Source organism: Eublepharis macularius, chromosome 10 (genome assembly GCF_028583425.1).
Source record: "Eublepharis macularius isolate TG4126 chromosome 10, MPM_Emac_v1.0, whole genome shotgun sequence".
NCBI classification, from domain to species: Eukaryota; Metazoa; Chordata; class Lepidosauria; order Squamata; family Eublepharidae; genus Eublepharis; species Eublepharis macularius.
Window position 1 is genome coordinate 10920850 of NC_072799.1, and position 14638 is coordinate 10935487.

General features: G+C 42.4%; 1 protein-coding gene across 1 annotated transcript in view; it reads left to right on the forward strand.

Moving 5' to 3' along the window:
• The window catches only part of GC (GC vitamin D binding protein), a 28001-nt gene extending 14349 nt beyond the window's left edge, over window positions 1-13652 (forward strand). The window contains exons 5-12 of the mRNA XM_054989954.1: window positions 333-465; window positions 1484-1578; window positions 4720-4849; window positions 5869-6071; window positions 8004-8136; window positions 8631-8728; window positions 11273-11405; window positions 13562-13652. Coding sequence (XP_054845929.1) covers window positions 333-465; window positions 1484-1578; window positions 4720-4849; window positions 5869-6071; window positions 8004-8136; window positions 8631-8728; window positions 11273-11405; window positions 13562-13615 — 979 coding nt within the window. The 3' untranslated portion in view covers window positions 13616-13652. The remainder of the gene's footprint in view (window positions 1-332; window positions 466-1483; window positions 1579-4719; window positions 4850-5868; window positions 6072-8003; window positions 8137-8630; window positions 8729-11272; window positions 11406-13561) is intronic.
• Window positions 13653-14638: the final 986 nt, after the last annotated feature.

Genomic DNA, 14638 nt, shown 5'->3' on the forward strand with positions numbered 1-14638 from the left:
CGATAGCCTCAGTTTTGTCATTTTAGCTTTGTCATTTACGTAAAATTCAGGCCTGATTTGTTCGAGAACCCACTCATTTCTCTTTTTGGCTTCCCATGGGATCTGTAATTCTCTCCTCCAGCACCACATTTCAAATGAATCCATTTTCTTCCTGTCAGCTATCTTCATTGTCCAACTTTCACATTCATACATAGTAACAGGGAACAGCATAGTATGAATTATCTTGATCTTGGCCCTCAGCAACACTTCCTTATCCATAAGGATGTTTTCTAGTTCCTTCCATTTTTTTCTCTAGGACTTCTTTATGATTTCTTTTATGGTCCCTTTTCTAGGTATCTCTATGAATATTCCACAGACTTCAGCGAGGCTCCATTGCCGGTGTTGGTGGCCTCTGCCAAGAGCTACTTATCCATGATTCCAGGATGCTGTATTTCTACACAGCCCACACACTGCTTCTTAAATGCGGTCAGAGATTTTTTTAAAATTTAAAATGTATCACGCTTCCTTTATAACCTTCCTTCCTCCCCATAAATCTAGCTAACTGCAAATATACTGCGAGTAGCAGTGACAAATGTTTAGTGTCAGTCACGTTCACTGCAACTGCATGGGTCAAAGCAAGAACAAGGCAAAAGCTTTTGGGGACCAAGATTTCCTGCAATAGTGCTAGACAAGAATGAGAGGGGAGTAGGAAGTACAATATCCTGACCTGGATAGCCCTGGTGAGCCTGATCTTGTCAGATCTCAGAAGCTAAGCAGAGTCGAACTTGGTTTGTAATGGGATGGGAGACCTCCAACGAAGACCAGGGTTGCAGAGGCAGGCCATAGCAAACTGCCTCTGTTAGTCTCTTGCCATGAAAACCCCACCAGGGGTTGCCATAAATCAGCTATGACTTGAGGACACTCTCCAACACCACCAGAAAGTACAATAGAAACAGAAGCAGGAAGCTTGGGGAGAAGACTTGAATTGCTTGTTCGTTCCTTCATTCATTCGCTTGTTCGTTCATTCGTTCATTTTGAGGGTTTAGATGACATATCTCCAATGCCCCTTCCATGTTTCCATTTTAACCCAGTTGTTATGCATTGCTGCCCCAACTTTATGTAAAGTGATGTGTAGGTGGCGGTTTCAAACAGCATTTATATTCATTTATGAACAGTATGTAAGTCGCCGTGGCCATTTCAAATAGTGCTAGTTTTTCTGGCACGGAAAGTGGCTCCCCCATCCCTGACCTGGGCCACCAGAGCCTTTGTATTTTTTTAAAAAAAAATCAGCACAATAGTATCGCTATAGTGTTATAGCATTATAACAATGAGTATATCAGGTTCTCTGAATTCCCAGCTTTTTTAAAGTAAGTCTCTAACCCCTTTCCCTTGAGGAGATATAAAGAAAAAGGATGTTGACATGCATTTCCAGCTTTGCTTCAAGCAGCTGCCTTTATAAAATGGTTTGTCTCTGTCTAATGAATGCTTTCCTTTCTTCTTCCAGAGGTTGAACAGGAGTGGTGCTGCAATGCTCACCCAAGTTTCCCACAAAGCATGCTCCCTCTATCATTTGTTGGGGAAAGAAAGAACCAAGCTCAGGTACAAAAGATGTCTTACATACTGATGGCAGCTCATAACTTTATTTGTTCAATATGTGACTTTTGAGCATTTCCTGTTCACCATGAAAGCCCGAGGAAACAGATTACTATTTGAATAACTACAGTGAAAAAGCATTTCACAGGATGGAACTGAGTTGGATATCTTGTTTTTAAATTGCTATTCTCCAGTACCACACCAGTGGGGAAAAACCCTGATATTAATGAATTTTCAGTCACAGGGATATCATTGATGGCCCTTCGCCTCAGGCTTTTTCTCATGAAATGTCACTTCCTGATAGTTAGAGTGGTCTCTCAGTGGAAGAGGTTTCCTCAGGAGGTGGTGGGATCTCCACTTTGGTTTTCAAGCAGAGGCTAGATGCCCCTCTGACAGCAATGCTGATTCTGTGAACGTAGGCAGGTCATGAGAGGGAGGGCAGGAAGGGCTACATCAGTGCTTCGTTCTCACGCCCCCTTCTTACATGCCCAGAGTAATGCCAATTGCCCCTTTGGGGGTGAGGAAGTAATTTTCCCCAGACCAGTTTGGCTAGGGATCCTGGAGGTTTTTTGCCATCTTCTGGGCATGGAGCAGAGGTCACTGGGGGTGTGATGGGGGAGGCAGTTGTGAATTTCCAGCACTGTGCAGGGGGCTGGATTAGATGAGTCTGGAGGTCCCCTCCAACGCTATGATTCTATGTTCTAAGCACATGCCTAGTAGAAACGTATTCACCAGGGAAAAATGTTCCTGTTCTCTCACACATTATTTTTAGCATAGTGTTGGACATCACCACACACCCCAGCCATTTCACACTGGCAAGGCAATCTTAAACGGAGTTACATTCTTCTAACCCCATTGACTTCAATAGACGTAGAGGAATGTAACTCTATTTAGGATTAGTTCGTGAATCCATAAGTTATAAAATCTGGCAGTCATGGTGGGAAAAAGAGAAAGTCCAAAGAGCAAAGGATTACAGAAGACATAATAATTTGCACACGTGAGGCCAGATATGAGCATTGCTATACCGAAACTGCACATTTATGCCCAGTTGTAGCAGGCCTGAACCCAAAGGGTGGGAATACTGAGCTCTCCTAACGAGTGGTTAGGAAGCAGAGACTACACAGTCCACTCAGCAGGTTGGATCCTGAAGGTCTGTTCTGCTAACTTCCCAGTTGCAAGAGTCACAATTCTGTTGTGCTGTGGAAAAGTGGCACTGGTAGTGGACTGGGTCTAGGAGATCCAGGACAACAAGCAATAGGGCAGGGCTCTCCAACCTTTGTGAGCCAGTGGGCACATTTGAAATTCTGGCACAGTGTGGTGGGTGCAGCAACAAAATAGCTGCCACAAAATGGCTGCTGCAGGAAACAGAGCCAGCCATAAAATGGCTGCCACAGCTCCCCTTCAGTCACACACTGAAGATCTTTTGTGCTGTGGAAGCAGTTTCTGTCAAAGCAAACTGCATAACTAATCAGATCTCCAAGGGCCAATCAGAAGCCCAGCAAAGGAAAAATCCCACCTGGCCCCACCCACTTTCCAAAAATACTTGGTGGGCACAAGGAAAGGGGGCTGTGGGCACAATTGTGCCCACGGGCACTATGTTGGGGACCCTTGCCTTAGAAGAAATTGGACACTGAAACCAGATTGAAAAGCCAGGATAGGAGACCATGGACAGCTCCCAGGTAGCTACCATTAAATAAGGGCCGATTCCAGACAACTAACCTGAAGGCGCTGCATGCCGCCATGTTCCGGATCGCGACGGGGAAAACGTGAAATATCGTGTTTTCTCGCGCGACGTTTTCCCCGTCGCGATCCGGAACATGGCGGCATGCAGCGCCTTCAGGTTAGTCATCTGGAGTCGGCCAAGGATGAGCTGAATGTTACCCGTTTTGTTTCTTTTTATTTATGTTTCTATTTTGGTAATGGTTTCAGTGCTTCACTTTTCACTGTTAGTCTTGTATTTTCATTCGTATCAAGCAGACATGTTATATGGCACTGATACAAACAATATATATCATTTAGATATATACTGGACATATAGCACGTTGGGCTGATTTATTGGCTACAACTAATGTTGTACGGGAAGAATTGAAAGACAGAGTAAAGTTTCTTGGATTCAGTTTGCACAAGAGAGAAGCAAAACAAAAATGCAATTTCTGAATCAAAACAAGAGGGATGAGACATTTGGTATCATTTTGTTCCAATGAATTCCAGAGCTAGTCTAAGAGGTAAAACACACAAGACAAATTACACGAGGAGGCTCAACTGATGGGAGATGCAATGTTAGCTGCGAAGCTGAGTTCTAAAAGACAGATTGGAAGGCTTTGTCAATTTCCTCTCTCTAGCCACTGAGATTGCTCCTGAGAGGGTTTGTTTTTTCATCTTTGCCTCCTAGAAGGGGAGGTGAAACTGAAAGAGCCTTTGGGGAGCCGAAGATGAAATAAACCCTCTGAGGAGCAATCTCCTTGGCTCTGTAGAGGGGGGAAATTGACAAAGCCGTCCAATCTGTCTTTTAGAACTCAGCTTCCTGGCTAACATTGCACCTCCCTTCACTTGAGCATCCTCGTGTAATTTGTCTCGTGTGTCTTAGCTCTGAGTCCGTGTATCATCATACTACCCTTACTTCCTCTCTCAGACTCCATTTCCTCTCTAAGGAATGGGCATTTTAAAGAGGAATTCTTTTAGCTTGGACTCATTTATTTATTATGCATTTGTTAATTTGCTAAGGTGCCATTGGTGTCTTTGATGAGATGAAAGGTCATGATGCTTTGGATAGACACCATGGAAGTTATGGCTTAGGGGGCTCAGAAAGTTTGAATATGGAGACACAGTTACAGGACTTTGCGTTCACCAAAGCAGACTCTTCCATACTGGGGTCATTATCCAATCCTTTCCAGACACAACCATAGTCCATGAGCTCCTTCTTCTTGGAACAGATGTCCTCATCACTGCTTACAGTTAAGGCATGAAACTACATATGTCATAAGACAAATAAAAGTACATGCAAATTTTCACCAACATTTATTAGTGCACCAAACTCTACAGTGTCCATCCTATCAGAATCAACAGAAATTACTTAGGGATGGCAGCCAAGTGGCCGATGAAGTGGCTAAGCTAATCTCTCATCTAATTTTAATGGCCCACATCTAGCTACATAATCAGATTTGCCCAGAAAAGTATCAATGCTTCCTTTGAAGATGTCGAATTCCTGGCCGAAGATGCTTCTGAACTGCTTTCCAAGGCCTGTAATTCAACAACGGACGACAGCTTTCAGAGAGAGGTGGGTGCTGCAAAACCAAAGGCGCTTCCGCCGGTCACTGGAGCTGTAGTTCAGGCCTTCAGCAAATTATTCGATTGGTGGATGGGTATTGTTACCAGAACTGCTCTTTTTAATGGGGGAATTAGCCTGCAGTCTGGGTTTTAATTTAGTGCGGATCTTAACCAACTATACCGGGGTCCCTCTCCAGAACACTCGTGTAATAAAGAGGCAGACTAATAACAGTAAAACGTATTTTTAGGCTGGTCTTCTGTCTGCCTGGGAACATGGCTGCCGCCTGGGCATGACTAGGGCTTGCTAGCAGGTTGCCCGGTAGCGAGGGCAGGCTTGCTGACTGGCCCATGAGGGATTCCCCGCAGGGATTGACCAGGGGGCGCCTGGCCAGGCTCGTGGAGGGTCTCCCCGGCTGGTACCATGCTGCTAACAGCATGGCTCTGGGCCCAGGTGAGGCAAACGTCCATGGAGGCAGGAAACAGTGTGTAGACAGCATGGTCCATAGCAGAGGCAGGAAACAGGCACAATCCATAAGAGTGTAGACAGAAAAGAGGCGCAGGCAAGGCTGCCAGTTCCATGTTGAAGGTGGTGAAGTCTGTGACTGCTCTACTAGTGAGCTTAGTCCAGAATTTTACACTTTTAACAGAAACAGTTTCAAGCCTATTAATGCTTTTCATTTGAGCACATGAACTTGCTGTCATCTAGCACTATCTGACTTCTTAACTTCGGCCATCACTCCATAGTATTATGCAACTACCAGCAACAGAAGTCAAAATGAGGATAGTACATTGCATCTAGCAAAGATTGCTTAAATTTTCTTCATCTCTATGAAGGGGGGGAAAGGAACTTTAATATAAAATCCTTGTGGATTTCACAGGAAATGTATACTTGCAAAAAAAAAAATCCATACGGAGAACATTACTTTGTAAGTGGCCCTTTAGCTGAATTCACAGAGCAGACCCTGTTCGACGTACACAAACATGTTTGGTTCCATTGTGTTGCTAAATCAATTGCTGCCTCCTTTCCAGTTGTTTGAGCATACCACCAAAATCTGCGAGAAACTGTCCACCAAAGATGAACGGATTGAGGAGTGTTGTAAATGCCCAAACTCAATGAAGACCTATTACTGCATCTATTCACTTCCCTGGGTCAAATCGCCCCACCTTCCTGATTTTCAAAAACCAGCTGATGAAGTCCTCTGTGGGGAAAATTCACAGCTAGAGTTTGAACGGTAAGTAGATCCGGAAATCCCTCCCTCCTTTTCCCCAGGATAGGGGTGCACACTTGTGCCCTATGTTTATTAACCATTAACAACTCCTGGGCCGTTTCCACACTACTCACCTTCAATCAGAATGCCGCGGAACGTTGCGAACAAAACCCGGAAGATAGCGTTTTCTCACGCAAGTTTTTCATGATGTCATACAAAACTCGCGCGGGTTTTTGTTCGCAACGTTCCATGGCGTTCCGATTGAAGGTGAGTAGTGTGGAAATAGCCTTGGTTTCATTTTCACAATTACTAATATTGATTTTTAATTCTGTAAAATTCTGTAAGCATGCATTGACTAATCTACCACTTTTCAGCCATCTTATTAAAGAGTAACTCAAGAGTACATTTGGAGGAGGGATATTTGATATTTGTGTTCTTCCAAACACTTTACTGTTAAGATGCAGCGTAGGAATTTTTGGTCTCAAAGGCATTAAATCAGAATATGAAATTGCCATATACCGAGAAAGATTGATAGTCCATCTAATTCAGTAATGAAGCTCATATTATCAGAAGATCAACTAAGGGATTTTGAGGACAGAAATCCAGAATTCCAGTGCACCAAGCAAGATGAAAAGGAGAAGTCTGAGGGGGAGGGGGAGGAAACGAGCACTGCGGCTGCAGCTGCTCAGAGAGAACTGCGTCCGGGACCCAGGAGGGGAAGAAAAATTTAATTTGAAATTAAACTGTAATTTGCATTTAGTAAGGTCAACCACTCCATCAATATAACATAAAGCTTTAACTTTTGAATAATGGCAGTATGAAGGGAAAACATTTTGTGTAGTATAGCTGTTGCATGTTGTAGTTGTTGTGGTTTTTTTTCCTTTTTCCCCTTGATCCCTTTCTTCCCTTTGTATTGTTAGTTAATGTAGTTAATAAAAAATAAAAAATGTCAAAAAAAAATAATTCAGCAATGAAGCTCAAATGGTCCAGGTAAAACAGGGCACTTCCCAGGAGCAGTTAGCTGATATAGGTATATGTATATGTATTAATAAATAGAGAGCAAGATTCAAGTCCAGTAGCATCTTAAAGACCAACTAGATTTCCAGGATATGAACTTTCAAGAGTCCCTTTGTCCGTCAGACTCTTTGACTTTTGAAAGTTCATATCCTGAAAATCTGGTTGGTCTTTAAGGTGCTACTGGGCCTGAATTTGCTCTTCTATTACAGACCAACACAGCTACCCACCTGCAACTATCTTAATAAATAAAATAAACTTCAAATAATTAATGGATTGAGTTTTGTCGATGGAGTGATCACCTTGCACCCCATTGTTTCAATAAGAAAAGAAGCGTAAAATATTCAAAATTAAATAAAAACTAATCAACCCACAGTAGGTGAATTGCTGGTGTGGTATGTTGGGGTGTGGAAATTGTCAGTGTGGTGTGGAAAGGCCGTTTGGTGTAGTGGTTATAGTGTTGTCACTGGACTGGCGAAACTCATGTTCAAATCCCCACATGGCAATCATAACCTCCTCCCATACTGTCCAACCTACCATTAACTATCATATTCTCATTATTATTATTATTATTATTATTATTATTATTATTATTTCAATTTATAAACCGCCCATCCTCAGGGGCTCTGGGTGGTGAACAACAGTTAAAATCAATAAAAACAAGAAAACAATAATTCTAAACAATAATTCATGCGCTGGTTTCTGTGCCCAGAGACAGGCTTTATTTTGGAGACAGCCCCTCTTTTGGAATTAGGGTTGGCAGCTCCAAGTTGGGAAATTGCTGGAGATTTGGGGCGGGGGGAGCCTGGATCTTGTGGACAAATAAGGAACAGAAGTTCCGGTTTCAGTTCTCGGCCTTAAGTCTCAGCAAGAAAGATGGACTGTGAATTGCCTCTGTCTGATACAAAGGGTGAGATGTTCTTGGCTATTTTTTAATTACAGCTATTTATTTGAAGTTGCTCGGAGGTACACACGTGCCCCAGAAGCGCTTTTCACAGCTATCTACGATTCTTCCAAAAATCTAGTGTCTAGCTGTTGCAGTAAGGCCGACTCCAAAGCTTGTTTGGTTGCAAAGGTAACGCATGCACAAATGTTCTCCCAGCATCCCCCCCTCAATCCTGCCACCCTATACATTCACAGGGCATATTTCTACTACAGACGTAGCAGTCTGTTAGTCACTGTTCTCCCTGAGAAACCCTTGGAAATGTAGTAGTTGCGTATTGGGGGCTACCAATCATCAACAGAATTCTCAATAAAAGCAAAGATGGGGAGGGGGGACAGACCATTGCCCCAGTCACTGGTGGTTGTAATAATGTCATTGGTGGTGGCTTTGTGTCACCATCTAAACAGTTGTGGCTTGAGATGGTGACAACGCAGTTGTGGCTTTGGTCATCATCTAAACACAGTCCCTCAAAGTTACCGTTTTCTGTTCTCCCACAGAAGTGAATGGCTCCAAGTAACATCTCTCAGGGAAATAATACAGCCTATCATTCTTATAAAGTTTGTTTGTTTTTTTGCTTTAAAAACTCTTCATTAATGCAGTGTTATACTTTTCTATCTGAACTTCAGAGACTACAAGCAAGGGAACAAATATTTAATTTGCTCAGAAAAGGAAATGAATTGTGTGGGGAATATACAGACCATACGTTCCTCGAATTCAAGAAAAAGTAAGTCTTACCTTCTAGACAGGGGGTAGCCTTTTAAATGTTTGTGGATAGATGTTTCAAACATTTTATAAACAGAAATATATCATTACATTACCACTTGTCCTTTACCTTTTAACTTAGCAATAACTAGGAATAATCTCCCCTGTTCCTTTCTTTTGTTCTTCCAAAATTTCTCTGTGCCTCATTCAACATCTTCTAAAATGCACTTCAAAGAGAAGAATTTCTAAGATTAAATTCAAAATTGGATAAAGCACAGCTTGCCATAGATTTTTTGCTCATTGGAATTATTAATGCACATTGCAAAAAAGCAATCTTGATATGGTTGCACATGTTGGTTAATCAAGATCCTATTTGATCAGGCATCACCAAACCAAAAATAACAAAGAACTTAAAATAACATACGTATAATCCTATCAAGGTTGGTTTTTTTGTAGAGTTTTATCCACCCAGACGGGCACAGCAGGGAGGTGATGTTTTTATACTGAAAGAGCTGAGATCTTGTGCACCCTCTCTTTAAAATATCCAAATAAAAGAATGGTGGTAAATTTAGTGTAATGGGATGGTGGACTGCCATGCACTGTGAACACTAAAAAGACAATGCTGTGATGGAGAATCACACAGACAAAAAGTCATGCAGTACAGGCAGCTGCAGTGAGGAGAGGAAGCAAGTGAAACTACTGGTCTCTAAGGGTCAGAACACAGGAGACAAAATTCACGTGAAGAGCACTTGATTGGTCCCGCACTCATTGCTGGGAATTACTGAGAGCCAGTTTGGTGTAGTGGTTAAGAGCGTGGGACTCTAATCTGGAGAGCTGGGTGCGATTCCCCACTCCTCCGCTTGAAGCCAGCTGGGTGACCTTGGGTCAGTCACAGCTCTCTCAGAGCTCTCTCAGCCCCATTATTATCCCCAGTTGTGGGGATAATAATGGCATACTTTGTAAACCACTCTGAGTGGACATTAAGTTGTCCTGAAGGGCAGTATATAAATCAAATGTTATTATGTTATTATTATTTGTAGTAGTCTAACTCTGCCTCCTCTGAGCCAAGTGGATTTTCTTGCAAAGAACAGCCGTTCAACTGAAGAGATTGTCTTTAAAAGAGATTCTCTTAAAGAGACACTAGATCTCTTTCAAAAATCCAATCAGCTGGTTTTCCTTCAGCGGTGGGGTGGGGGGAATCTGAGCAACAATTTCCTGCTGGAAGAACAAGAATGAGAAGGACTAGATTTCTCTTGCACTTGCAAAACATCTCAGCTTTTTTCGGTTACGTCATTCCCCATCCCAAGTTCTCAGAGGTTTTTTAAAAGAGAGAGAGAGAGAGAGAGAGAGTGACTCCCCCTTCCCTCACCAGCTGAGAATCACCTTGAGTGGATGGATTTTTTAACTACAATTCCCAGGGATCATTGCAGGATCTGACATTTGCCCATGAGTTTCATGTGTTTTGACCCTAACTCTTCTGCCAGAAGCACTCGGTGCTGTCCACTTCTCATCATCTCTGCAGCTGCTCATGTTGCCCAGCTTCATATTCATACAGCCCTTCCCCCCACCCCCATCCTCAGCATCACCTTTTCTGGCACTCACAGAGAGATGTTGGGGAAAGGCCGGAACCATACTATTATGATCAGGCATCACCAAACCACCAGTTCCTTAATAATAATAGCAACAACAACTGCATTTATATACTGCTCTTCTAGACAAATTAATGTCCCACTCAGAGCAGTTAACAAGGTACTGTTATTATTATCCCCACAATACAGCTGGGGAGCTGGGGCTGAGAGGGGTGGTTTGCCCAAGGCCACCTTCTGAGCTCATGGCAGTAGCAGGATTCAAACCAGTAGAGTGCTGATTTGCAGCCAAGCCATTTAACCACTGTGCTACAGCAGCTGCTTATGATGCACGTAGGTAGGTAGAAGTGTTATTGTGTATGGCCATTGGCCTTTACAAGTTAAAACATACTTACAATGACAAATTTAAAATTCTGGGATTACAGACATCTTTAAAATTTCTCAATTCACAATCAAACCCAAAATTTACCATTCCATTCTATTAGATGCTTTCTTGGAAACCACACTTGGGCCATTTCCACACGGTCTTAAAGAGATGGCCCACTCATCGGACACTGGCAGGTTTTCTCACTCACTCCATATGTCTCCTATCTCAAAGTAGAAGCAGGCTGTTTAGCTTCCATTTTTTAGGCATCTTTTCGGGGGCGCAGGAAAGTGTGGGAAATTGCATTCTCAGAAAAGACACCAAAAAAAGGGAAGCCAAATAGCCTGCTTCTGCTTTGAAATTGGAGACGAATGGAATAAGTGAGAAAACCCACCAGCATCTGGTGAGTAGACCATCTCTTTAAGAGCATGTGGAAACGGCCTTCCTCTAATTGTCTCGGTAGCCAAGGTAAAAAGTGCATTCTCCACCATATTACATTGCATTGCATTATGCTCTTTTTCATATGTACATAACACACAGCATCTGGACATGGTTTTCCTTGCATGAGGATCTTTCCCCCATACTAGCTACATGACTGTGTTTCATCATCATGCAGGTTAAGAGACACCTATCACAAGACACTGCCTACAGCCACCGAAGAAGTCATTTCCGGGCTGGTCGAGCAGAGGGCCAGCTTTGCTTCCACTTGCTGCCTTTTGAATGCTCCTCCAGCATATTGTGGACTGAAGGTAAAGGGAAAGAACAGAGCTCTGACTCTTGAAAGCTCACACCATGGAAATCTAGTTGGTCTTTAAGGTGCTACCGGACCTGAACCTTGCTCCTCCTGAGTCTAGAAATCAATCACAGCACACTGGAACTTGAAGTATTTTTAAGTCTGAAAGAAAAGATTTCTAGACCGATCTACTTTAGAAAGAAACTGAAAAGGTGGGCAGTGTGGACTTGTGGATTAGACTCATCATAAACTTTATTACATTGGCTCACAGCAATTAACACCAAAGATACCAGCAACATCAGATTTATAATACAACAATCACAATCACAATAAAAATCCAATAGACATTACAATGTATAAACAAGCATTAAAATCACACAAAAAATTGAGTTAAAACCAACATCAATTCAATCGAGCCAGGTAGTCAATAAGAATTATCCATCAGCCACAATAACTGTGGATGGTTTTGGTAAAGCCTTTATCACTCTTGCAACAAATTTGGCCATTTGCATAGTTATCTGTTTATTTTTGTTGGCAAGTAACATCGTTAACCTATCATTATCCGATCTCCCACGATAAAATATTCCCAAGATTATCTTTTGCATTCTAATGTAAATCTTGGGCAATAAAAGACCACATAGCCTAGATCCTCAACAGAATTCTGATCGCAAATATGGACACGTTATTTATATGAGATCGTGTTGTAAGCAGCCTCTTACCACTGCCAGTTAAGTCGGTAAGGTGGCCATAAGTCAGCAACGACTTGAGGACACTCTCCACCACCAAGGTAGGATGAAAGAGTTAAAGGAGAAGGAGCGAGTTGCTTATAAAGGGGAGATATTCTCAAGGTACTTAACAGTGCAGTGTCCATTTTAACACTTACATCTAGCAGTCATTGTTTTATTAATTGTTTTGCTGCAAAGAAATCAAGCTTAGAATGAAGAAGGGTCAGGAAGAGGCAGCAACCAGGCCAGTTCAGGGGAGGGCAACACCCTAGTTCTGTGTTCTGTACAGCAGCATCTAGTACAACATTAAAGAAATATTAAATAGTACATAATTTTTCTCTCCAATGGGGACCCAAGGCAACTTACATCATTCTCCTCTCTTCAATTTATCTTCACAACAACCCTGCAAGGTAGGTTAGGCTAAAATTGTGAGACTGGCACAGGGTCACACAGCAAGCTGCCATGGCAGAATGAGATTCAAACTTAGGTCTCCTAGATCCTAGTCTGACACTCTTAACTTGAAAAGATCAGTTTGCCTTTTGTGGGGGGTGGACGAGTGGGAAACGACTGTTTCATATTGACTTTAATGGGATTTCAAATCTTCAGAAACTCCGAATTTTTAAAATTTGAATCTGAAAGGGTCACAATTCCAAATTTTGAAACTTGAATGCTGAACTTGAATTTTGGTGCTAGTGCAACATCCTTAGTTATTGGTTTTATGCTTTTGGGGGTGAATTTTGTTGCTGTGAAGCTCGATCTCTTGACTTGTTTAGGCGAGCAAGGTTCACGTCCAATAGCAATTCAGAGGTCTCATTTCTATCTGCTGCTGTTTTAATTTTTTTTTAAAAAAAACTTTTCAGTTCCTGCTCTTTTCATTGTTTATTTCATTTTATTGACTGTGGTTTCACATCATTAGAGGGGAGGTTGTAGACTGCTTTGAGAACATTTTGACTGTGAGGTAACACTGAAATACATTTTTATATAACATATATACAGATAAAGCTTCAAAAGTGGATATTTATATCCAGGGCTTTTTTTCTGGGAAAAAGAGCTGGTGGAACTCAGTGGTGGAACTCAAGACCGCACAATGATGTCACTTTGGGTCAGCTGGAACAAGGGGAGTTTTTTAAAGTTTAAATCATCCTTGGCGAAAATGGTCACATGGCCTGTATGCTATTATTGTGTGGTCTATGACCATAATAAAGATTGACTGGTCACATGGCCGGTGGCCCCGCCCCCTGATCTCCAGACAGAGGGGAGTTTAGATTGCCCTCCACGCCGCTCGGCAGCGTGGAGGGCAATCTAAGTTCCCCTCTGTCTAGAGATCAGGGGGCGGGGCCACCGGCCATGTGACCATTTTCAAGAGGTGCCGGAACTCTGTTCCACCGCGTTCCTGCTGAAAAAAGCCCTGTTTATATCACTGTTCAAAAAGTTTCTTCATTTCTAGGTGAAAGCCGAAGTTGCTCACACATGTTCCCATGACATATGTTTACTGCACTGAAGAGGGGAATATTATATACATGCTTTTAAAAAAATACCTCAGGTAAGTGGGAAATTGCACCAAATGTGATTCTACATTCACTGGTATGGAAGGAAGCTAGTCGGTATCCAGCTTTCATTCCCCAACCCCACTATGGTTCCTCAACTGCTGAGGATAAAAAGGAGGGTAAGTCTATTAGCTTTGCTAGCTAAAAGAAACCTCCATTGTCAGGGGTAGTATACCCCTTTATTATTAATTTCTCTGTGGAATGCTAACCAATTTTTCTTTTCACATCTTCCCCACCTCAGACTAGTGAGTGCTTGAAATCATCTGTGTACATCTGACTAGATGGGAAATTGGTCACTTTTTGACGGAAGCGAACCTTGGTTTCCTGAACCAACCGTGCTGACATCCTGAGTCATATTTCCTTCCTGCTGACTGCAGAACAAAACCTTAATAAAGCTATAATGAGTATTTTTCTTGGTCGCAATTATTTAGGTCTGGGGTTAAGTTGAAATAAATGAAATCCAGCCCTCAAGTCAGAGTTGACTTATGGCGACCCCTGGTGGGGTTTTCATGGTAAGAGACTAACAGAGGTGGTTTGCTATTGCCTACCTCTGCAACCTTGGTCTTTGTTGGAGGTCTCCCATCCAATTACTAACCAAAGCCGACCCTGCTTAGCTTCTGAGATCTGACAAGATCAGGCTCTCCTGGTCTATCCACATCAGGGTGGGGTTAAATTACTGGAGGATAAATTTTGGTTGATGACCATTATCACTTGATGGAAATGTTACATGGGGAGGGGGGTGTCTTCGCTGGGTTTTTGAGGAAAGGCTGGCCAAAATCAGTGTTGTTTACCTGGAGGGGGCTATTCCTCACTGGAGGTAGTTCATTGCAACTTAATAGCAAAAGAGGTATTTGTTAAACCCATAAGTATGAAAACATACATCTCTTTATTATTTGTAATCAACTGCTCCAAATCAACCTTGCCAGCAGGGGTGTACATAACGGCTATCTGTTCAGTGCTTCACAATAAAACAACTC